The sequence below is a fragment of the Pseudoliparis swirei genome, chromosome 10 (genome assembly GCF_029220125.1).
Source record: "Pseudoliparis swirei isolate HS2019 ecotype Mariana Trench chromosome 10, NWPU_hadal_v1, whole genome shotgun sequence".
In the NCBI taxonomy this organism is placed as follows: Eukaryota; Metazoa; Chordata; class Actinopteri; order Perciformes; family Liparidae; genus Pseudoliparis; species Pseudoliparis swirei.
Genome location: NC_079397.1, coordinates 6,271,066 through 6,294,075, shown reverse-complemented (window position 1 = coordinate 6,294,075; position 23,010 = coordinate 6,271,066). Strand labels below are relative to the sequence as shown.

General features: G+C 42.4%; 3 protein-coding genes across 5 annotated transcripts; 2 read left to right on the top strand and 1 right to left on the bottom strand.

The window, feature by feature from the left end:
- Window positions 1-684: 684 nt before the first annotated feature.
- On the top strand, window positions 685-14,934 carry epyc (epiphycan). The gene is made up of 10 exons (XM_056425297.1): window positions 685-790; window positions 3,981-4,184; window positions 9,281-9,452; window positions 9,789-10,304; window positions 10,633-10,857; window positions 11,784-11,900; window positions 12,051-12,209; window positions 12,294-12,496; window positions 12,883-12,978; window positions 13,824-14,934. The coding sequence occupies exons 2-10, from the start codon at window positions 3,993-3,995 to the stop codon at window positions 13,992-13,994; spliced, it is 1,851 nt and encodes a 616-aa protein (XP_056281272.1). The 5' UTR covers window positions 685-790; window positions 3,981-3,992; the 3' UTR covers window positions 13,995-14,934.
- On the bottom strand, window positions 14,369-17,010 carry si:dkeyp-38g8.5 (uncharacterized protein LOC568385 homolog). 3 transcript variants are annotated; one of them, XM_056425315.1, is made up of 4 exons: window positions 16,875-17,010; window positions 16,240-16,333; window positions 15,863-15,950; window positions 14,369-15,770 (listed from the first exon to the last, which is right to left on the bottom strand). In XM_056425315.1, the coding sequence occupies exons 1-4, from the start codon at window positions 16,945-16,947 to the stop codon at window positions 15,063-15,065; spliced, it is 963 nt and encodes a 320-aa protein (XP_056281290.1). In that variant the 5' UTR covers window positions 16,948-17,010; the 3' UTR covers window positions 14,369-15,062. The 3 variants fall into 3 exon arrangements, with proteins under 3 accessions (XP_056281290.1, XP_056281292.1, XP_056281291.1); XM_056425317.1 differs by lacking the exon at window positions 16,875-17,010 and having other exon boundaries at window positions 15,863-15,966; window positions 16,240-16,326; XM_056425316.1 differs by lacking the exon at window positions 16,875-17,010 and having other exon boundaries at window positions 15,863-16,134; window positions 16,240-16,258.
- Window positions 17,011-17,797: 787 nt separating this feature from the next.
- si:ch211-244b2.4 (uncharacterized protein LOC541512 homolog) lies at window positions 17,798-22,836 on the top strand. The gene is made up of 10 exons (XM_056425310.1): window positions 17,798-17,869; window positions 18,930-19,021; window positions 19,194-19,380; window positions 20,077-20,221; window positions 20,325-20,457; window positions 20,561-20,681; window positions 21,120-21,183; window positions 21,278-21,380; window positions 21,455-21,575; window positions 22,158-22,836. Exons 1-10 carry the CDS (start codon window positions 17,854-17,856, stop codon window positions 22,211-22,213), a joined length of 1,038 nt encoding a protein of 345 aa, XP_056281285.1. The 5' UTR covers window positions 17,798-17,853; the 3' UTR covers window positions 22,214-22,836.
- Window positions 22,837-23,010: the final 174 nt, after the last annotated feature.

The window sequence follows — 23,010 nt, the reverse complement described above, 5'->3', positions numbered from 1 at the left end:
TCGAGCTCTCTTCGGCGCTCATCTCATCGGTCGCGTGTTAGAATCCCACGAGCGGAACGTTTAGCGAGCGACGGTGCGAAGAGAACGCAGCTTCGACCAGAAGGGAGGAGCAGAGGCCTTTCCTCCGAGAGGGGACTTCCTCTCAGCACCATGCGAACAGGTTCTTCTCACAGAGGTCCCATTGTGTACAAGGGCCCCGTGGATCCCCCCCATACATGAAAGCAACACATGCAAGAGTTTCACCTTAAGAAAAGGCTGACAAATATTTCAGTCTGATTGAGCCACACTCTTAGAATAAAGGATACTCTTGTAAGGGATGAAAAAAGTATTTTGCCATCAGGGGGCGGGAAGCTTTGCTCTCTCTTTCTCTCTATGCCTGGTGTCTGTATACGAGTGTGTATCTGTCTGTGTGTGTATGTGTGTTTAGTCTGTGTGTGTGTGTGTGTAGTATGTGTGGTATTTGAGATGGTCGTGCATTTGGGTGTACGGTGTGGGGTGGGTGCACTCCGACGGACCAAAAGCAATGTGCTTCGGTCCAATCAGTCTCAGTGCCTACCTTCACACATAAGCGACAGGGCACTCAGGTCTGCCAGAGCGCACAGACCTACACACACACACACACACACACACACACACTCACGCATACATACACACACCTTTCACACACTTCACACACGCGCCCTCCCCTCTTCAAGGCACCCTGAGCGACCTCTCACCATCGGCCAAGTCCCGGAGTCCTCAGCATCTCCATCACGGCTGAAGGGACCATTTGGGAAAGCAGGACCCAGAGGTAAGCGTTCTTGGTGCTATCTTCATGCCGGCTCAGTGGCTCCGTAGTTCAGGGGATTAGGCTCGGCTGGCCCCTCCGAGAAATACTGCTCCTCAGCAGCCGCTTGGCCAATCGGTTGCCGCTGCAGCTGCTTTATTTCCATTCATGGATTTGCTTTGGTGAATGAAATGTGGATGTCTGTGTTGTCCTTTTGTGGTTATGATATGGTGCCTGTTAGTTTTTTAAGCTTCAGTACATTGATTGAGTGATTTGTGTGTGCGGAGTGTCCGACAGGTGGGGTTTTATTTCATTGTCATTGCTATTTGCTGCGTCGTTGATGCTGACTGATTTTGCAGTTTGGACAGCTGCAGCGTTTTTTTTCTTCTTCTTATGATGCAATATCTCATCGAGCAAGCGTCCATGAATTTTGCCTTAAGAGATGTATCGAGTCAGTCACTTTTTTTTTTCATCCGTTTTTGCTATAAAATACGTTCCTCCAATTCCAAAGAGTGTCACTGGAATCTTTTTTGTCGCACATTTGTACATATTCTGGATTGTGTTCATATGTCGTCGTTGTCGCCTGCTTGATTGAGGATTTTCAAGTTCCTTCAAACCCCTTTTCTTGAGAGTTAAAGTATTTGGTGCAACCGGTAGTAAAGGGACGTCCGTGAAGTCAAGACGGCAGAATCGCTGGACATCAGGAATGCCCACGAGGAAGCCAAGCACAACACGGAGGTAGTCAGGAGGCTCGCCTCGTACACAGTGTCCACACACTGTACATTGTGACGGCCTGTATAAGCACACCTCTGTCTCTAGTATAGTCCCTCTTTCAGTTCATGTTGGACATCTCCAATAGATAATGACAGGTTGATTTGCATAATCTGATATTAACAGAGATTTGATTTAGGGCTTAAATAATGTGTGAATGTGTTTGTGGTTGTCGATTTGTCGTTTGCTTGTTTTATATTCGTCCTAATCCCCAAATAGCAGCGGAGGTTGCTCAGTTTCCTCTCTCTGAAAGATAGGTGTGTTAAGACAGAGCGTGCATCTGTGAGAGGACGTGTCTTTCCGAGTGTGTGCTAGAATGTGTGCGTGTGTGTGTGTGTGTGTGTGTGTGTGTGTGTGTGTGTGTGTGTGTGTCTATGAGCACTCTCACTGCTGAATGAATCTTTTCCTTGCAGCAGTAACTCACTGCCATCCTGTCCACAAACCTCGGTGGAATTTGGAGTTTGAGTGCTGAGACAGGCAAAGACCGGGCCTCATAAAGGCCCTCTGTAAAGGGCGAGGGGTCGAGTTAGCTTAGAAACCTCTCTCTCTCTCTCTCTCTCTCTCTCTCCCTCTTTCCCTCACTCGCTCCATCTAACCCTGAGGGCCAACATCTTGTCCACGTTTCTCTCTCTCCGTCTCACTCTTTTCTTCTCTTCTTCCCTTCCCTCGCTCTCCATTTCTCTGGAGGACTCTTTTTAAAGTCTTCTTTCTTTTCTTGGTTTGCACATCATCCATCTCCGGCCTGCTGACATGTGTGGCTACACCTGCTATCCATTTTCTCCACCGACAGAGGATTTATTCCTAGACTTAATTACCTCAAGGGTAATTAATATATGATAATCCTAATGGCACTTCCCACTATAGGGATTCACATTTATGAACGTAACCAACCTGCAGCTATCTAGGTCATGGCAGTGGATGGTGGGTCTGCGCCCATGCAGTGAAAATCATACATGCTAATTTATGATTCAAGTAGAAAAGGCCCTCTTGTCTGTGCTTTCACTTTGTGTTTGTTGGCAAGGATGTTGCTGCACGTTTCTGCCAAAGCCTTTTTCAATGTTATACTGAGATTAAACTGTGGCCGTAACTGTGTATAATTGGAAAAGAAGACTCCAAAATCCCTTCTCCTTTAAACTTTTATTACATACCCACAACATACAGTATTGTTAAATAACTGGCAGATATTGAATGCAAAAGTAATCGTGGAACAAAACTAAAGCACCTTCTTATTGCACATTTTCTGACACTTTTAGAGGCAAAACAACAAAATAAAGGTTTCTTACAGGGTTTAACAGAAAGTAGATTTATTTGAAGTACGTCGTGCATAGAAGTGTTTCGCACTGCCCATTGATGAAAACATTCCCATCCTTATCAGATCAATGCGACTTCTGACCTTTGACACACCACAGGCGAGCTGTGATTTGAGCCAAGATGGCTGCTCTCTGCAGTGAGGCAGGAGGCCCCCATATTCTGATTCCTCCAGCTGTCTGCACCTCAGTAATTAAATCTCTGACCTGAGTGATGTGGCACAATGTCAAGCCCTGGTTGGTGGTACCGTACGCTTATGAAGCCAGTATCATGAAGACATGTTGAAGTGTTGCACAGGTTCAGATCTAACAGCTGTGCTTTTGTACTGAGTGGTGATGTAGTGGTATGCTATATATATTTATATATATATATATATATATATTTATATATTTATATATTTATATATTTATATATATATATATTTATATATATATATATTAAAGAAGGTCAGTTTTTGCTTACATGGGACAACTGATGTCCTTTACTGCACTCAAAGAAAAGACTCATTGGATGAACTCAATTAAATTGTTGGCAGGTTTTCCATCCAATAATTATATGCAACTCCAACTCAAATTTAGCACATCAGTGCAATACAATGTAATTAAGTTAGTCCAACTCATTTGTATCAAATACATCTCAAATAAAATAACGATATTCATTAAATTAAATTGTAAACAACTGATTTTCAGCTGGCGCATGCGCAAAGGGTAGTCCTCAATGAAACACATTTATTTTGAGTTGATATGCACACCATCTAACCTAAATAAATCTAATAAATGAAAGAATTCATAAATTTTGTGTTCCACCAATTAAATATAAATATCTATTTTTGTAATTGATTTATTTAAATGTATCAAACAATATTTAAATGTGTCACCTCGAAGAAGGGCTTGAATCGTTTTTGTGAGTGTAACCTAAATAAATCTAATAAATGAAAGTATTCATACATTTTGTGTTACACCCATTCAAAATAAATATCTTCGTTTTGTAATTGATTTATTTAAATGTATCAAACAATATTTAAATGTGTCACCTCTAAGAAGGGCTTGAATCGTTTTTTTGAGTGTGCATCCACATATGTAAATATTTGAGTATTTCTCCTCCTTTGACCGCCCGTCTCTCTGTCCGTGTCAAGGTGGACGACAGTATGAGGATGCTAGTGCGGCTCGTGTTGGGACTCTTCATCCTCAAAGCGGTGGTGGCCGGCCCCAGATTTTCTCGACAGGTGAACTTGGACACATACGACACTGACCACTACGATGTGGATCTAGACAACTCAAATTTGGAGAACCAGGATATCTATGACTATGAAGATGGGCTGACAATCGATGATCCTCAGGTAAGGAACTGTCTCGGTCGAGAGAAAAATGACTGTCTCTTGCTTTTAATTGAACAGCTGGAAATTATCATTTCAAAGTCATTTACATTTTTATTATTATTATTGTCATCGTTCTTGTATTTGTTCACTTTTAATTGGCAGTTGAAGTAAATGAGTTGGGTCCTGGCTGTGCTTATGTTAACTTAATTATGCAACATTTACTTTTCAGTTTACTTCATTGACACAGTGTGTTTTTTGTGCTACAATTCCCAGAGGTCACGGTTCTCCTCCAATTACACAAATCACAGACATGACAGTGTAATATTGGGGAATAGGCTGGTTTTGGACCAAGGTCACCAGGTCACCAGGTTCATGAAGCAGACAAGCAGCCTGCTGATATAGCAGCTTTTTGCACTATTGTGTCCAAAATATTTCACTTATAAACCTTGACTTGCCACCAATTAGGTTACAACAGAGTTTCCACAGGCTTACTTCTCCATCTGGAGTACTTTTCATACGATAAACAATATTTATGCCTCAATAACAGATATATGATGGATACATTTTGATTTTCTGGGCAACAATTGACGAAAGAGGAACCCGACATTTATATATATTTATATAAATAAAAATAAAAATATATATATATATATATATACAATGATTTTTTTGGATTCAACAATCTTAATACCTATTTATTTTTTAGAAAAATTATTTTATTGCTTTTATATTTGATAGACGACCGTGTAGAAATGAGAGAGGGAGAGGGAGAGGCGGGTGTGAGATTCAACAAAAGTCCTGAGGTCGGAATGGAAACTGCGAGGTTGCTGTTATCTGCATATGGCATCCGCTGTAATCGCTTGTACACACAATGTATAATTATATATAAAGATCGTTATCTGCTTATGCTCAAACTCTCAAACACTTTTTTTCTCCTTCTACTCAAATTGTGCTCGGCCCAACATCTTTTAAAAGGTGAGCGCAGAGCGGTGGCAGAAAGGGTTACGGGGAGGATGCTGGCGTCCATTTAGTCGTCTTCAAACCGACTCACGTTGAGCGTCATGTGGTGAGACCGCGGAGCACGCTGGGACGGCAAGCTTTAGCCAAATTCATGTTCCCGTTTATTTCTCTCTGGTGCACGGAAATTGGGCCGAGGCATGTCGAGATGGCGGGCTTTCAACGGGCTTCTTCCGAGCCAGCGATTTTAACTTGGACCTGATGTGCATTGCACTCACACCGCTGCTCTTATCTGGAAACCAAGCACACAGTCCAAGATGTACTCGAACGAACAACATAAAGTGCTGGATTATTTCCACCCACCATTGCAAACAAGTACAATAGCCTTCCGCCTACATTCATGATGGTTACATTCTGCCGTGCAAAGTTTTACAGCCCAGAACACTGGGCAGTGTCAGAATGTTGTACTGTGTTACAGAGGAGTGGCTTTGATAATAACGTCTCTCTGTTTAACAAGCCTGGAAATGACACCGCACATTGTTAAACCATTATGCGGGAGTCTGTGGGAGCAGGAAGAGGAGAAAACGTCTGCATCTTGTTCTTCACACTGAATAAATACAAAGCTTTGACTCGTAAGAAAAAGCATATTGCTGCAGGATCTGTCATGCTTGTTTGGTTTTTCACAGTTCAAAGGTGAGAGGGCCGCTCCTCAGATAGACTGGGTGCTTAAAAAAGAGTACGGATTAAATGGATTTGATTCACACACGCACGCAGCGAATGTCGGGGGAGAAATGAAGCGAGGGTGACCTCCGTGCCTCTGGAATGCTGACTTTTTACTTTCCACATCCAGCTCCGTGTTTGTATTTCTTTTCTTTCTCCTCCTCAGGACTTGTCTCTCTGGTAAAGGCTCATTTACAATGTTATCCAAGCACATTGTCTCCAGTCTGCTGCATTCGAAATGCTTTAATCACAGAGTTTAGAGTCATGTCGGCGTCATCTCAGCTGCAGCAAGGCATCCACTCGGCCCTCTTGAACCCGACTTCAGTGCCTCAGGTTTCAAGGGGACGTCTGAAACTTCTGTGTGTGCTGCTGCTGTCGTGGGTTGTATTAATTATAGTGGGTCTTGTCACTTGGAAAACAACTAAATACGTAAAAATAGTCACCCTTATCCATTATCAGAGTTAGGGTTAATAGCATAATCGTGTCTGTTTGCATTAATAATCATACTTGAAAATACAGGGAATGTTGTCCCAGCTTTTGTCCTGTTAAATATTAAGCTACAGTCGGTTTAAGCTTAGCTTAAAAAGATTGGAATCCGGGGGAAACAGCTAGCCATGCTCCGTCCAAAATCTGCCTACATCAGCACTTCTAAAGCTCATTAATTCACATGACGTTTGTTTAAATCGGTAAATGCCGTTGTTTTTTGTGCGTGAACCTTTAACGCTGCCGTCTTGGCCAGGACTCCCATGGAAAAGAGACCTTAAATCTCAATTAGATCGGTCTTGGAAAAGAAAACTGTGGGAAGCCACCGCAGCCAACGATCATATTTACTGTACAGACTTGAGCGTCATCAATCTCCTCCTGTAGCTTGGCAAGAAAGCGAATAAGCCGATTTCCCAAAAGGTCGAAACTTTTTGAAGACACAAAGTGCAGAGATTCTGTTGGACTGGGAGAGCTTCAGAAATGTGACTCAAAATGTACCACGTGGCTTTTCATTGGACTCGGGGCATGAAGTTGGGACTCTCCGTGATGAAGCACCAGCTGTGTGATGTCCTGGTGCTCATTTCTTCATCGCGATCATTCATTTTATTTGTTGTGTAGGAATACACGGTAACATCTTGCCTTCAGCTCGATGCTCGCATTCACCGTCCGGGCTATTCTGTATTCCCATGCCGTTTCCAGAGAGCTTTTTTTTTTCTCCGTATTTTTTGTTGCCAGCCTTTCCTCTCTTCTTTCCTTATATGTTTGCCTTCGATGTTTGCTTCGGGTAAATGAAGGGGAGAGCTGCAGAGAGTCAAACTTTTTCAAAGGCCTACCTTGTTGTATCCCAAACGGTGTTTCTGCCAAGCTTTTCAAATGTGACTGGGCATCTCTTCATCGCTGCATTCGAAGTCTCAGCAAGACTTTTGACAGCATACTCATATTTGTTGCAAACGATCGCTTAATGGCTGCACGTTGTTCGAACCGGATTTATTGTCACGATGAATGATTGTTGGTACCTCTTGGCTTACCGGCATCCGATTACTGTGGTCGCAAGTAGTCGAAAAGACCAAAATATGGATTTGTGCAGCTACCATGTGTGTCTTGGTTCCACAAGGACCATTCCCTGTTTGGAGGGTTGAGTCAGACGAGTAGGGGCGTGAGAGAGAGAGAGAGAGAGAGAGAGAGAGAGAGAGGGTCAGGTATTACCTGTGTCGGTGTGTGGGGGCTCATTGCCCTCGCCTGGAGAGCGATAGAGAGCAACTTGCAGTGACTGTTGTGACTGCAACGATACAGCCAGATGGATATTTAGCTGAAGCTTTTAACCCTTGTGTTGCCTTAGGGTCATTTTGACCCGAATCAATATTACACCCTCCCCCCGCCTTTGGGTCATTTTGACCCGATTCAATGTTTCACCCTCCTGTTACCTTTATATTTACTAACATATTTTACCCTTTGGGTTCAATTTAACGCCAGCAATTAAAACCTCCAGAAAATTATTAGAATTAATATTGTTTTCCAAGTTTAAGTGTGAGGCACTTTATGTTTGTTTGTTGACTACCGAAAGAACACCGACATTAAACATTGAATGGGGTCAAATTAATCCTAAAGCGGGGGGAGGGTGTAATATTGATTCGGGTCAAAATGACCCTAAGGCAACACAAGGGTTAAGAAAGAAACCACAAAGGATGTCATTCTTGAAGCCTGGTTGGTTTGTCAGTTGCTACCCAGCATAAAATGTAAATGCTGCTGAGCCTTTGTTTATAAAAAGTCATTTTTATATTTTTGAAATGAGATAGAGGATATGCTTGGATTCAACCTCTGAGGTTTGTCTGGTGTTTTAGTTGATCAAAAAGGAAAATATATGTATTGCTTTTTCAAATGGGATGATTTGAGAACACTTAAATAAAGAATAACACATCTAAGTAGAAAAGCTTCGACTGAATCGATATAAAGTCTGAAAAGAAAGTAACATTTACTCGTGGCAAATTACATTTTCTTTTTACTGTTGATATATAGAATTAGGTTCATCACTGTTATGCAATGTCCACTATAATCTGTCCAGGAAGTTGCATTTGAGTGCCGATTGGATACTTAAAGCTGTACACGGTGCTGCCATCTAGTGGCTCCATCATGGTGCTGCGATTTGGTCTTTGATACAGCCACACAGATCATATCGGCTCAGTGCTGCACACTTCTCCTGTTGTTAGATTTATTTTTCTATCCTTTTGATTGTCTTGAATCCCAGTAGAGAGAGGCACAACTGACTATTTTTTTTATCCATTTATACTCCAATTACATGATAACGATGACACATTCAACCACTGTATTTGTCCTATGAGGATCACATAAGTCATTGTTTGTTTGTTTTCTTAGCACCTAAAAGGTATTGGCCTGTATAATATCTCTGCTTATAATAGATGTCAATATAATGGATGAAATGTGAATAATGGATGCAAAATATTTAGATTTTCCACATTTATATCCATTTAAATATATTTAACCACCAAGACCGTCAAATAAAATATTGTCCCTGTGGTGCAGAAGTTTTATTACATAACAAGATGCCAAGATGTGCATGTAGCCCTCCATTATTCAATGTATTACTATAATGTATGTTAGCATATAGAGTAAATAAGTTAAAATAAGGGAGGACAATATTTGTATTATTCTCTTGAAATCCGTGAACATTTTAAATGACCAGGCTGTATCATCTGCTCAGAATTATACTTCATTTTACATCTGATCTGTTACCATTATTGCATAAGTATTAATTAGACATTAATGTGCTTAGCTATGATCTTAACCAAATTTTAAAAATTAAATCAATTAAAAATACAAAAAAGTCTTGCCTCATGTTTTTTCCGTAATTAAGAAATAATAAAAAAAACATTGATACTCGCTCTCGAAGAAAACTTTCCCGATGCATTTTTGATTCACTGCTGCCGTCTTTCCCTCAGATAGAGATTGGAACACTGGCCCCACCTGACTATAACTACCCTGTGCCCGGGGCCTCGTTGGAAGAGCAAGAAGAGGAGGAGGAGGAGGATGAAGATTTGCCTCTAACACCCCAGCTCATCCCTCAGGGTTCAGGGGGATCTGGGGTTCTCATGGGCCCAGACACACAGAAAGGTCTGAAACAGCACACACCCAAAAGCTTTGAGTCCCTTCAGTTCACCGGGTTTAAGGGAGGCCCTCGCTCCTCTCGCTGACGCCAGCTGGGTCTCCAGAAAAAAACATCCAAAACAAAGATAGACTAATCTACTTTCTAAACTTATCCTCTACATCTTCAACAATCGTCTTCCCAGTGTGCATGTCTTCCATTTAACTAGCTGTTAATGGTTAAATGTGTCCTTTTCAATGACTGTGTCCATGTGTCACCATTCGACTACTTAACCTGATCATCACTGTGATTAATGATCCATGTCGTCTGTCTGTTTATTAATACCTAATCTTGTCTCTAACAAGAGGTGGAGTTGCGTCTGACGCCCATTGACATCCTTCATGAGTCCGGGGATTTTGGGGGCTCCGTAGAGTCCGGGGCCTCGGGAGCTTCTGGGGCTTCTGGGTCGGGAGAATCCGGAGACCTACTGGTCTCCAGCGGCTCCGGGGGTTCTGGTGATGTTATCCTGATCACCGGAGCCTCCGAGGAGCTCTTCAGCTCGGGGGGATCCGGGGAATTCTTGTTATCTGGGGATCTCTTGATATCTGGAGATTTCTCAATATCTGGGGATCTCTCTGGATCCGGGGACCTTGGTTCTGGGATATCCATTGAATTCCCCCTGGGCTCCGGAGGGTCTGGGGACCAGTTTGGTTCTGGGTTCTCTGGAGATCTCTTGATCTCAGGGGCCTCCGGAGGGTCTGGGGACCAGTTTAGTTCTGGGTTCTCTGGAGATCTCTTTGTCTCAGGGGCCTCCGGAAGCTCTGGGGTTTCTGGGGACTCTGTCGAGTCTGGTGACTCAGGGATAACATTGTTATCTGGAGGTTAGTACAGATGGCAACTCTACTGCATTTCTTGATGTGTCTTACTCGATGTTGATTTTGTGTCTAAAATTCCATTTAACTGCGTGGTTTTTGAAATGTAGTTAAATGTTGATGTTGTGTCTTAAATTCCATTTAACTGCGTGGTTAATTTAATGTAGTTAAATGTTGATTTTGCTCATAATCGTAACTATCTGTTGTACTCATAATCAATGTTCTCCTAACCTCCTGTGAGTGTGCTTGATTGGTTCATGGGTTGATTGACTGTCCATCTCACCCTATACCCTTCCTAATCCCGTGTCTCCTAACGCCAACCCTTGGCTCTAACAAGAGGAGGAGCTGCCCCTCATCCCTGAGCCTACCCCTAGCGAGGCGTCAGGTGCTTCAGGGGAGTTCTCAGGAGCTTCAGGAACCTCAGGGGCCTCTGGGGATCTTGGAGAGTCAGGAGACTTAGGGTTCTCTGGATCCTCTGGGGATTCTGGTGTCTCTGGCTCTGAGACCGAGGTCCCTGACACAGAGGTCCCTGAGGTAACTCTGGTACCTGACACTGATAAAGGTCAGTATCTAATCTGGACGATTGGTTAAAAACTGTTCTCGGCCCCGAGTCACCCTATGACCCGTAGTGCTATGGATCATTGTCTTAAGGTGTGGCTCCCAGTGTGTTAGTATCATGCACAAGAAGAGACTGATAGCCAGTTAACATGCTGCCAATTCATCCCAGTGGCCAGTCGCGGTACAGCATTGTGTAAAACCAACTTCTGCAAAACAGGGTCATTCATTATTAATTCATGAAGGTTTTATATTTGGAATAAACTTTCCTGGAGGCTAGAAAAGCCACAGAAAAACCAGAAGCTAAATATATATTTTATCTGAGGCACTTTACGAGCTATTTTGATATAAATGGGTACCATCTTTAAGTCCATTATTCACTTAGTATAACATTAATTAATTGATTTTAAATGCCGCTTTTCACATAACGTGATAACGTAAATTATTTTTAGATATTCCTTAATAGTGAGAAGAGACAATTTTAAGGAGAAATAATCTTTTTTGGAAAGGAAACGCTTAGAAATGTTTAAGATGTTGGCACTTAGTTTGCATTACTTGAACAATGATTTGAGTTTTTCAACACGGGAACTATTTTCATATAGATACTCATACAAAATCAATTGTGGTTATCTAAAGCCTAGAGATAACTGGCATTTAAAAAATAAGTAACTTATCTTACCTAAAAAGTTTTTTGGGGGGTTCTTTGCTAACAAGCACATATGTGACCACTCAGCAGATCACGTCACGCTATTAACACCAACAAGCCGTGTTTATTTAACTTCCATTCACCAGTTAAATGCCATAAACACTTAGTTAACACTGCTAATACACTGTATGTTACTCATCACTGCGGCAAACAGTGGCTGCTGTTTGCCAGACCTGCCCATGCTGATCTAACCTGTTTCTTTAACACCTAATCTTGTCTCTAACAAGAGGAGGGGCTGCTTCCAGTTACACCAGAAACCCCTCAGGAGGGTACTGGCGTTGTGGAAGAGTCAGTGAGCTCTGGGGAACCTGACGAACCCGAAGAGCCTGTGATTGACAGGACAGGTCAGTATTTAACAACACGGGCATTTAATTCAGAGAACGGGGCCTGAAAAATCCAAGTTTGGAACTTGAATCCTCCAAAAAAAATCATTCTTCCGCTTTCTTATTCATATTTTATTCCCTCCATGTCTTCTTCCGGTCTATATTCTCCAGGTATGCCCACTTGCCTTCTGTGCACGTGCCTGGGCGGGTCGGTCTACTGTGATGACATGAAGCTGGACAGCGTTCCACCTCTTCCCAAAGACACCACTCACTTCTACGCCCGCTACAACAGAATCACCAAGATCAACAAGTCCGACTTCGCCTTCATGAGTATGTCTGAAGTTAAATATGTAAATAGGTGTTAAGGACCAGATATAGAGTTGATGTTTTGGTGCTTTTGTCGCTGCCCTCCAGACAAGCTGAAGAGGATCGACCTGACCGCCAACGAGATAACGTCCATCGATGAGGGCGCATTTTTGGGTCTGCCCGAGTTAAATGAGCTGGTGATTCGAGAAAACCACATCTCCCAGCTGCCTGCTCTCCCAGAGACCATGAGCCGGATCGATGCCAGCCATAACAACATTGGCAGCAAGGGCATTCACAATGAGGCGTTCAAAGTACGGACACCTTACTTACAACTTCTGTCACGCAATCGAGCCCAATCACTGAAGGCCGATATTTCGGTCAATATTGTACTAAGATGTATAGTATTGGTCTGACTTTTTTTTAATCGTTTAATAATTTCAGAGTACTTGTGATATCAGAATTATTTTTATGACTAAATTGTAATGTTTAAATGGACAAACAGAGGATTGTTGCACGAGTTGTGTAAATGTAGTAATGTAGGGAAAGATAAGAGCAAGGCTGCAGAATTAGGACAGGCGCATGCAGCGAAAGCTTTGAAATAATAATGTTGTATTGTCAAGACCACCTCTCAAACGTGTTGGTAAGCTCCTGAAGGCCTGAGCCAATACGGACTTACATCTTACCTCCTTGTGTCCAGGATATGACGAGCCTGCTGTACCTGTACCTCACCGACAACCACATTGATTACATCCCTGTGCCTCTGCCAGACAGCCTGCGCTCTCTACACCTACAGGTACATCTGCTTTGACCTCGTGACTCATCCCCACCACTACTCAACATGGACTATGTGTACACGCACAGTAATATTCCACTATTATTCCAGATAAGACAATACTACACATTTGATGGAGGTCACATACAGCATTTTCCATTTGGCTATTTTACAAGTGGGAAATGCTGCTATTAATCTGGTTTTAGGAGCATTTGTTTGGTCTCAGTTCACATGCATAGCCGTAAAATGAAATGATAAAGGTCAGAGGACGGCCATGTGGGTTCGCCACGGGAGCAACATGTCTGCGGATGGAAAAGTAGGGAAGTATGCATTTTACGTTCGTCGGAGTGTACGACTGCATGTAAACAGGAATATAAGTGGAATATTGCAGTGAAAGTATCTTTGCTGTTGTAATTTGAGATGTAAATATAGTCACTGATAAGGCAAGCCGGAATAATAAATCACAGGTGCAGTTGAACCCAGACAGGTGTTTTCACTTTGGCCTGATTAGAGCCCTGCTCACGCTGAAGTGGGCGGAGCAATGCCAAAACCAATGAATGAGATAAGTCCAATTAGGCAAAGTAATTGAAAACACCTGTTCGGGAGGAGCATGGGGATGTGCGTGTCCCCCACCCCCCCAACTTGAAAGTATATATATATATTCGATACCTCACTGAGTGGCTCTGGTCCTGGAAATGGAGGGGAAAGATATGAATGAGACTTTTATTTGTGATCTGAATTCTTACCACAAATTGCCAATGCCCCCTCCTGCCCACATTACAATCTATAATAATCCATTAGCAAGCCAGTCTTATACGCTTTCACATGATATCTCTTTAAGTGTCCTCCTCCATCTTCTTTTGCAGCGTAACAATATTCAAATGATGCACGGGGACACGTTCTGCAACCTGAAAGACTTCAACTACATCAGGAACGCACTGGAGGACATCCGTCTGGACGGCAACCCCATCAACCTCAGCAGGACCCCGCAGGCTTACGTCTGCCTGCCCCGTATACCCATCGGGGATCTAATTTAACCAGACACACCGACTCCCACGAGTACCACACGCACACATCCTTGTACATATTGACACACGCAGACCGTCTATCACTCCTCAAACAATCAATAAGCTACAATTACAAAGTGCCATGCGTGCTGCTGACTTCTACTCGATGGATCAGTAAAGCTGTGTGGAAATGTATAAACATCCACAAACACACAAGTTAAAGAGTCAGATTCTGGTGATACACTGCTCTATTTCTTGTTGTTGTTGATGCACACTAAAACCGCCACTCTGGTCTTCCTTCACCTATCAAAACGCATGCACACACATACAAACACTAACACACACGACAACAACCTTCTCAAAAGCCAAACTGTTCCGCAACTTGATTAAGAGAAAACAATTGGTGGCATTCGGAGAAATCAGTTTATTATATAAATCCTCAAATGCCATGTATGTGTCTGTTTGGTGTCTGTTCATGTCTGGCAATTTTTTTTTAAATACAACCAGTAATATTGTTTCAATGTACAAAATAAAAGATATTAATATTAATGATAAATCGTAACACTTTTGGAAATGTATACAAGCATAAACTCATGGAAGCTGGAGCTCAATGGACGATAAATTGATTATCTAATGCAATAAAAGAAGCATTTAAACACAGTAATTTGTTGTAAAGTCTGCACTGTAATATAAAAATAAATATTCTGAAAAAAATATTTTTTTTACATGAACTGCAATATTTGGTATACTACATTTCAAAAAGTGATGTTTTAACCGTGCACAGTAGCCGAAACCAAAGACTCTGATGTCTAGAGTCCATCAAAAAAAGACTTGTTTGATTTAGGAGCGGGGTGGGGGGTGCTGTTGATTTTGATTGTGGATGGCTTTAAGAATAATGATAATATCTTGCTATTGTGTGCTCTTGTATGGAATAACCACAAGTGAATAAAATTGTTAAGACCTCTCCAAACTCGGAGTGGCTCAAAGTTTTCATTGACGCCTTGTAATCTGTGCATTTTGGATCGATGCAGCCAAGGTGGACAAATGACAAAATAAGTTCCTTCGGGTGACGTCGCGTGCCCAACAAACCCCAGGAAATCAAAAGTTTTCAATGAGTTTCTCAAACAAGTTGAGGAACTGCTCCTTCCTGTCCGTGACGACCGAGTCTTTTTCACCGCCGCCGTCCTCCGTGACCTCCTCAGTCCGTTCACTGGTCGTGGCAAGTCTGTCCGGCTGGGCTTTCTCTCGCTCCAGAGCCAGCCGGTCCCTGCTCACGACATCTCTGTCCTTCTCCACCAGCGCCCTCTCCCTCTCCATCACCGTCTTCTCCCTCTCCATCGTCGCCCTCTCCCTCTCCAGCGAGGCTCTGTCTCGGTCCAGAGCGGCGACATCCCTGTCCAGCGACGCTCTTTCCCTCTGCAGCACCTGCCGCTCTCTCTCGACCACCTGCTTCTCCCTCTCCATCACCTGTTTTTCGCCGTCCAACATGTCCCTCCCATGCTCCATTTCTTGCATGGCGCGATCTATTTCCCGGTTTGCCTCCTCCGCCACTTCCTCGTCCTCATCTCCGTTCAGGAGAACCTCGATCTCCGGTCCGCCTGCTAACAAAAGCGGAGGGGAGTGAGTCGCCATGGATACCTTCCTCTTCTTGTGTTTGGAGATGGGTAGAAAATCGCCGTTGGTGGGGAAGGCCTTGAGGATGGGGGCGTTGCCTTCCAGCCGACCCTCCATGGCATCGTCCATCAGGTTGAAATAAGGCCACGCGTCAGGGAACACTTTCATTCCGTCTGACGGGTTCTTCAGCCCCTGAGGAAGAAGAGAGATGGCTATGAATTGTCCAAATACTAAATAAATCGAAGGGGTTTCCTTTATGTTTTGGTTTGTTTTTTTAACTGTACCTTGTATCTCTTCTTCATGTTTTCCCATTTTTTGGATGCTTGACAATGGGTCATCTTGTGCTGCAAGCCCATTTGTTTCAGGATGGCTCTGAAAATACAACCATCTTAAAAGCACACAAGAACATCCGGGCTGAAACCATTAGTTGATATATATATAGACAGTATTATGACAGTTTTTCAACTACTTCTTTGCATTCTCTGATTTAAGCTGCATACCCATGAGCACAAAGACTAACCTTAATGCAGAATATCCCACGATGACAACGTTCTATCTATGCATAAACATATTATACATATATCTACATATACATATACGAAAGAGCTTTTTATGAATTGTTCACAGTAACGTCTCTCAGAGCTTAAACTTGCTGTCATACCTCCATGCCCACATGGAAGTGTTTCTCCTCCCTGAGAAGAGATAAGTATTTGAAACCCTCAGCTTCACAAAGTCTTCGACTTCTTTTGCACTCACTGAGGGGAGAGGAGAGAAAAGGAATGAGTTAGAAATGAGTAAATGGGCTGCTGAAAAAAATGATTAAAAAGGAAAACAAGTCCACTTGTTATTATGCTGTGTGCATTTTATTGCTTCAAATGTATGGAATTCCCCATATGGAAATATTTTTAACAAAATAAGAGTGAAGAACACTCCACACTCCTCTTTTTATACCAGTTGGCTAATGAGCACAATCGTATACTATAACCTGCTCAACATTTTGTAGGTGTACTTAACAACAGGTGATACCAATCAACAGTTGTGTCGTCTCTTGGTTTGCGCGTGCTCGTTTAGTTACCCAATCGCACACAACACATCACACCCAGCGTTACGTCACCACTGAAGGTAAACGGGGGAAATGCGCGTTTGCTAGCTGTATTTACTTTTAATCGTTGCATGAAGGCGTGCTTATTGGGGACTTCCACCGTGGAGCACACTTGCTAGGTGCCCAGGCTAAATCAAAGTACGTTAGCTAGCTTGATTAAACGTTGTATCCCTCGCTGCCTGTAGCCTACTTACTTTTATATGAGAACTCCGCGGGGCTGAACGTATTAAAAGTGGTGCTCGTGTAGGCGTGATCGTTGATTTCCATGTTTCCCTATTCTCCGTTCTTCGTTTTGGCCTTTTTATCAAGTGCCCTTCGTGAGAAAGAGACTAATCGTTCCTCCTTCAGAGGGACCCTATCTTCTTCTTCGCTTGTTTTTAAACAGAGTGCTTCCCCGTGACCTGTACATTGGGAGGCGCCAATGGCATAATCAGCTCACTATCGCCATCTAGTGGTGCTGCGGAGGCTTTGCACTTTAGTGTGCTCCACTCAGTTTATATGAAATCGTCGTTCATACAATTGACTATTTAATTAGTTTATTTATGTATTGATACATATGGATGCAAAAAGGATCACCTATATATCCGAGCACGTGATGCACTCCACTTAATCCTATTGTGTTAATATGGTATGCTATTTGCAAACCTGTGGATACCATATTGTACAACAACACTGCACTTTAAATAGACGTAGTGTGTTTCTGCCTAGTTGCATACATTTGCATGCATATCTATATTTATTGTAACATCCAGAACATTGTATTTATGTTTATTATCTATCTGTTTATCTTAATAAGGTTCTTTTATTCATCATCTAATATCTGTCATTACTGGTGCCTCTATGATATGATGATAATAATAATAACAATAATAATAATCATATAAATCATAATAATAATCATAATAATAATGCATTTAATTTGTATGGCGCTTTTCAAGATACTCAAAGAAACATAACAATTTTAAAACATCCTAAAAGCTATACAATACAATTAACTAAAATTACAATAAAAAACATTATTTCCCTTTTAAAAGGTCCCTTCTTTGTTGCTCCAACATAGAGCGAGAATAAAGCAGGAATAAGTTCCTGACAAACAACTTATGGGCGTGTCAGTCAGCAGCTGTATAAAAATAGGGAAAACGAAATCGAAAGTATAATAAAGTGTGCCTCAGAATGGCGACTGCCCAACGTAAGTAGCCTTTAACAACTCTTCTGTGTGTTCTGGTGATTCTGTGCCTTGAGTTTTGACCTCATGTGTGACCACTTGTATGCCCTCGTAAATAAAAAATGACCGTGTGTGGTCGCTGTATGATTGTACCTGTATTGTATATTTATATTACAGTATCCTAAAATGATTATGCAATACACCACATATGGGGAAATACGATTGAAAGAAGTGTGAGCTATGATTCAAATAAGCAGAGGTAGCAGAAAGTGATCGATCATAGACGTTGATATTGTTTCAGTTTCTTGTATGGCGCAACTCTCCATAGTAAAGTCATGTCTTACGAGAATTTAGACTGCGTTAAAATAAAGCTACTCTTATTAATCTTTACTCGTATTATCGATTCTTTTCCAACGTGTATAGCCGTATAACGCACAGTCTGAGATTTAATTATCCAGCAGACAATATTTATTTAACAATATTTATGGGAGCCCATTTCTGTCAGTAAAATACAAAAATAAGATGAAAATGTAAAAAAGATATCCTCGTGGTAAATTGAAAGTCAAAATCATGGGATAGAAAGCGATTATTATGAGATAGAAAGTCCAAATTAAGAGATAGTAATTCATAAATATGATATGTAGAGATAGGTAAAAAAAAAAAAAAAGAGCCAGCGCCACTAAAGCGCATGCGCACTTGCTTTCTCATAATTTCGACTTGCTAGCTCATAATTTCCATGTTTATTTATATAGGTAATACATAGACTGTCTTCTAAATAGTGTCTCAAAAAATATCACATGGTATTTTTGAATTTGTTTTTAAAGTGAACTTTCATTATTTGGTCACCATTTATTAGGCTTGCAACATGTCATCACAGCTGAAAGTAGTTCATCAGATAGCATCCCGCTTTTAAAGATTACTCAAATATTTTAATATTTGATATTTATTAAATAGAAAATAGGACAACAGCTCTGTGCTGACTCCAGGGATGTACTGAATAGCCAGTATTGTCCACCATGCCAGGAATAGGAATACGTGTTTACGTGTCAACATTTCATATGTGTTATTTATTTTTGGTTTCCAGAGTCCGATGAGGAAAACCTTTCTGGAAGTGGATCTGACGTCATCGATAATTCGACCAGTGACCAAGACTCGGATGAAGAAACAGATGTTCAGGTTTGTTGATGTCAGCGTCTATATCATAATAACATATAAAGCCATAAGAAAGGATCAGTAAATCCACTTCATACACCGGCTCTTTACACAATCTCAGCTGCTGATGAGAGTTTACAGCCATCAGGATACAACAGACAACATAACTACACATTCTGTCTACTTTATCGATCAGCTTTATGGGAAAGGGCCCTGCAAGTATTACAACAACAAGGGCTGCAAGAACGCTGAGAGGTGCTCCTACCTGCACATGTGCATGTACGCCCTGAGAGGAAGCTGTCGCAACGGGGCCGGGTGTCCGCTGAGGCACCCGAGAGCCGGCCGAGAGAGCACCGGGCCGTCGGACCCGTCGGCGTCCAGTGGTGAGAGAAAGGGACGCATTTATAGAATGTTCTACTTAAAACTTCTGAACTTCCTGTCTGTCTCCTCTGCACAGGCCCATTGCATGTGTGTTCGTCCTAAAAACGGGGAGCCTTCTTCTGTCGCTCCCTTTGAACTCATTCTCCTTTTTCTCAAGGCTTGTATTTTATTTTCTGATTCACTTCACTTTTCACATTTACACATCGTCCTATGATCCATTATTATGGGGTCGGATCAGTCTCAATAATTGCAAATGCACACAGAGAGACACACAAAGATTCACAAATATATATTCGTTTTACGCAGAACGATTCACAAATACATTCCAATGAACATGAATAAATTACGATTCGTTTGTTTGTCCATCGCACTGCATTTGTTTGCGCATCGCTACATATTTGTTTGTGGGTTTTTGAGACTCTCCTGCCGTGGCTCGATTCGCAAATGTGTTTCTTTCCACACAGACCTACCTGTAGCCAATCAGATGTCGCATTTGTGAATCTTTGTGCGTGCATTTGCAATTATTGAGACTGATCTGACCCCATACATTATTGATATATGTATATATATTTATGTTGCGTAGTGCAGCTGTAATGCCCCTTAGGAGTCAAATAAGAATCACCGCTTCGCTTGTTTCGCTGTCTACATTTGCTCGATGGAAATGTTGTCTTCTTTATGTCTTCTTCATTCCCCCCCAGACCCAAAGCTCACCGACGGCCGATTCTATCAGTGGCAGCTCTGTGCTGGAGACGTCTGGTTGGATGTCGGTAACGATCACATTCTCGAGGCCCAGTACTCGCTGCCCCACACCAAGGGCATCAAAATCTACAACACTCCATACGGGTGAGGGGTTCAAAACGTAGCGAGCAAACATTCCCGAGGAGAAGACGCACAGAAACAGCTCGCTGACCTCGCTCTCTCTCTCTCTCTCTCTCTCTCTGTGTAGGGCGGTGAGTATGGATTTTAACAGGATGAGAGTGATAAAAAAGAGTCTGAGAGTGAGACGTTTGGATGACGGGACGACGGTGTGGGTCTGGTACTGCACTCTGCGTCGCAAGTGGACCAAGTACGGAGACAAGGTAGACGGAGGTCAACGAGTCCGGCTTTGTTCCGCGTCCCCCCGAGTGTGTGACGCGGTTTTTGGATTGAATGTATTTTTATTATTTTTTCATTCCTCCGCAGGATTCGAAGGGCAAACACGGACCCGCGAAGAGCGACGACATCGAGAACCAGTTCCAGCTCGACCCGGCCGGCTCTTATAAATTCACCGCCGGTGCCGATACCTTTGAGATTAAATTCACAGGTGAGGCACACTCAGAACACTACGTTCCACTCTTAAGGTGCGTTCACACCAAAAGCGAAGCGATTTTTTTCGCGCGACCGAATTCCATGAAAAGTCAACGTACAGACGCGATATTTTTCCGGGCGGCGCATTTGGGGCGTTTGGGGCGACGCAATGTGGCCGACGCGTTTTCGGCGGCACAATTTTCGCCCCTAGTTAAAATATTTCAACTTTGAGGCGGTCATCTCGCAACTCGGGCCAATCAGCTCTTGAGTTCCACTCTCGTAGCGCTGGAAGCGGAAGTCTTTCAGGCGTAACAGTAACTTCATCGGTGAAAGTGACCGAGCTGAGTGAGCCTACGGGTGATGTCATGAACCCAAACACGAGGGCGTTAGTGGGTGGGACGTCCACAACAAGTACGTTGTTAGTTTACTCTCATTTTCCTCGACGTTTTGTCAGAAATGCGGCAGGTGGCAGCGAACAGGAAGAGGAAGGTCACCCGCCGACCGCTGTACCGACCGAAGTGAGTGTGGAGCTCGTTTGAGGGAGGACGTTTGTGGCGGACGAACACGTTCCCCCGAATCTAATCCAGAATGCGGATGTTGTGGCGATTGCAGAGTTTCTTCGGCCGCCGCGGAGCTCCAGAACCTTTCTCTCAACGACAAACCCAAGTGGCAGTTTGAGGGCGACAGCGGAGCGTGGCACGACTTCCGGCGCAGGGTAAGTTCTCCGGCTCCGGCCGAGCCCGAGAAACGCTCGTCCTCACTTTTTTTAAGAATAAAAGTTTCCTGCAGGACGACACTCCGACCGGCTGCTCCGTGGGCAGCGAGGAGATCGAGAGGAAGTACGCGCAGAACCCCTCCGACGGCATGGCCTTCAAAGTGAAGGGAACCTCCTACAAGCTGGACTTTCAAGGTGGACTTTAAAGAGAAAATTGGCGCCGCTACCGGTTCTCTGCTTACCAGCGAGTTCTAGATCATTTTTCAGGAGAGACTTATTTGTTACCAATTGTTTTCTTCTGTGCAATAGACGGTTTGTTGTTGAGTTCTTAGCAGTTGTTCGCTCCCAGGTGAAAGAACTAGAGATTACGATGAATTCAAGGTCCATTAAAAACATTTTTTTTAAAGATATATTATTTATAAGCGTCTTTGAGTATTTTGAAAAGCGCTATAGAAATGTAAAGTATTATTATTATTATTATTATTATTATATATTTATTTTGATTTTACAAATTAGCAAGACAGGACTTTAAGGGTACCATACAAAGGGAAAGGAGAAATAAAAGGGTCAAAAACAACAACAAACAGACCAAAAAATAGATACAAAATAATTCGAAAAACCACAGCAAATAACACATTTGCACATCACCAGTCTGACATAAGTACATCTTTAAGGTTCATGGTCCTTTTTTAAAATCTCACTCCCTCAGCTGTCCGTGAAGAGTAATCCTGAAGCACCACAGAGAGCATTTATCCTTTTGTTTTGTTTCCCCCGCAGCGATGACTCAGCTCAACCTCAAGACCAAGAAGACTCGCAAGATCAGGCGCGTGTGAGCGCTTCGATCGGATCTCGGAAGACGTCGAGAAGAAAGTCTACAAACAATCATGCGAGACAATATTTATACATTAATCTGCAGGATGTGGGTGTTTGGAGCACATCTTTTTTTATTGTTGGTTCTACTTTGGTGTCCTCACGGAAAATGGTATATTATGTTTACAGCATTTAAGATGAGATGAAGAACTGTGTTTTAAAAACAAGGTTGCCAGAGGAGACTAAAGTTCATCAACCTGCCGCAGACCAACCCGCACACTGCCAGACCAACACTTGTGTCATGATACAGATATTAGATATTATGTCATGTTAGACGCTCAAGCTGCCGCATTTCTTCACACTGCCTCTTCTGATATAAGACCACTTATTGAGACCCCAATGTAAACAACATGCTGCTGTGTTTGAGGTGCTTACATCACATGGCTGCTCACATTATGCAATAGAAATCTACTGTTCGTCAATTAAATGTTCAAGTTTTGCTCAAGATCGGAAGTCAAATCTTGAATCTTAAGGGTGATTCTGCCTAAATTCATGTGTCTGATTCTTTTAATCTGATACACATGGTATCAGAGGCTCGTGTGTAATGGAAATGGAGAAGCATTGCAAATAAAAACAATTAATCAAATATGTGTGTGTTAGTGTTTTGCCCTTTATTTGTAAACATGTGTGTGTGTATGCCCTTTTATCCTGTAAACACTGTAAAGTCACTTAAATGGGGCAATGACTATGAATATGCATAAGGCAGATCAGATTTAAGTTATTTTTATTGTATATATGTTACGATGTTTTAATTATGTGA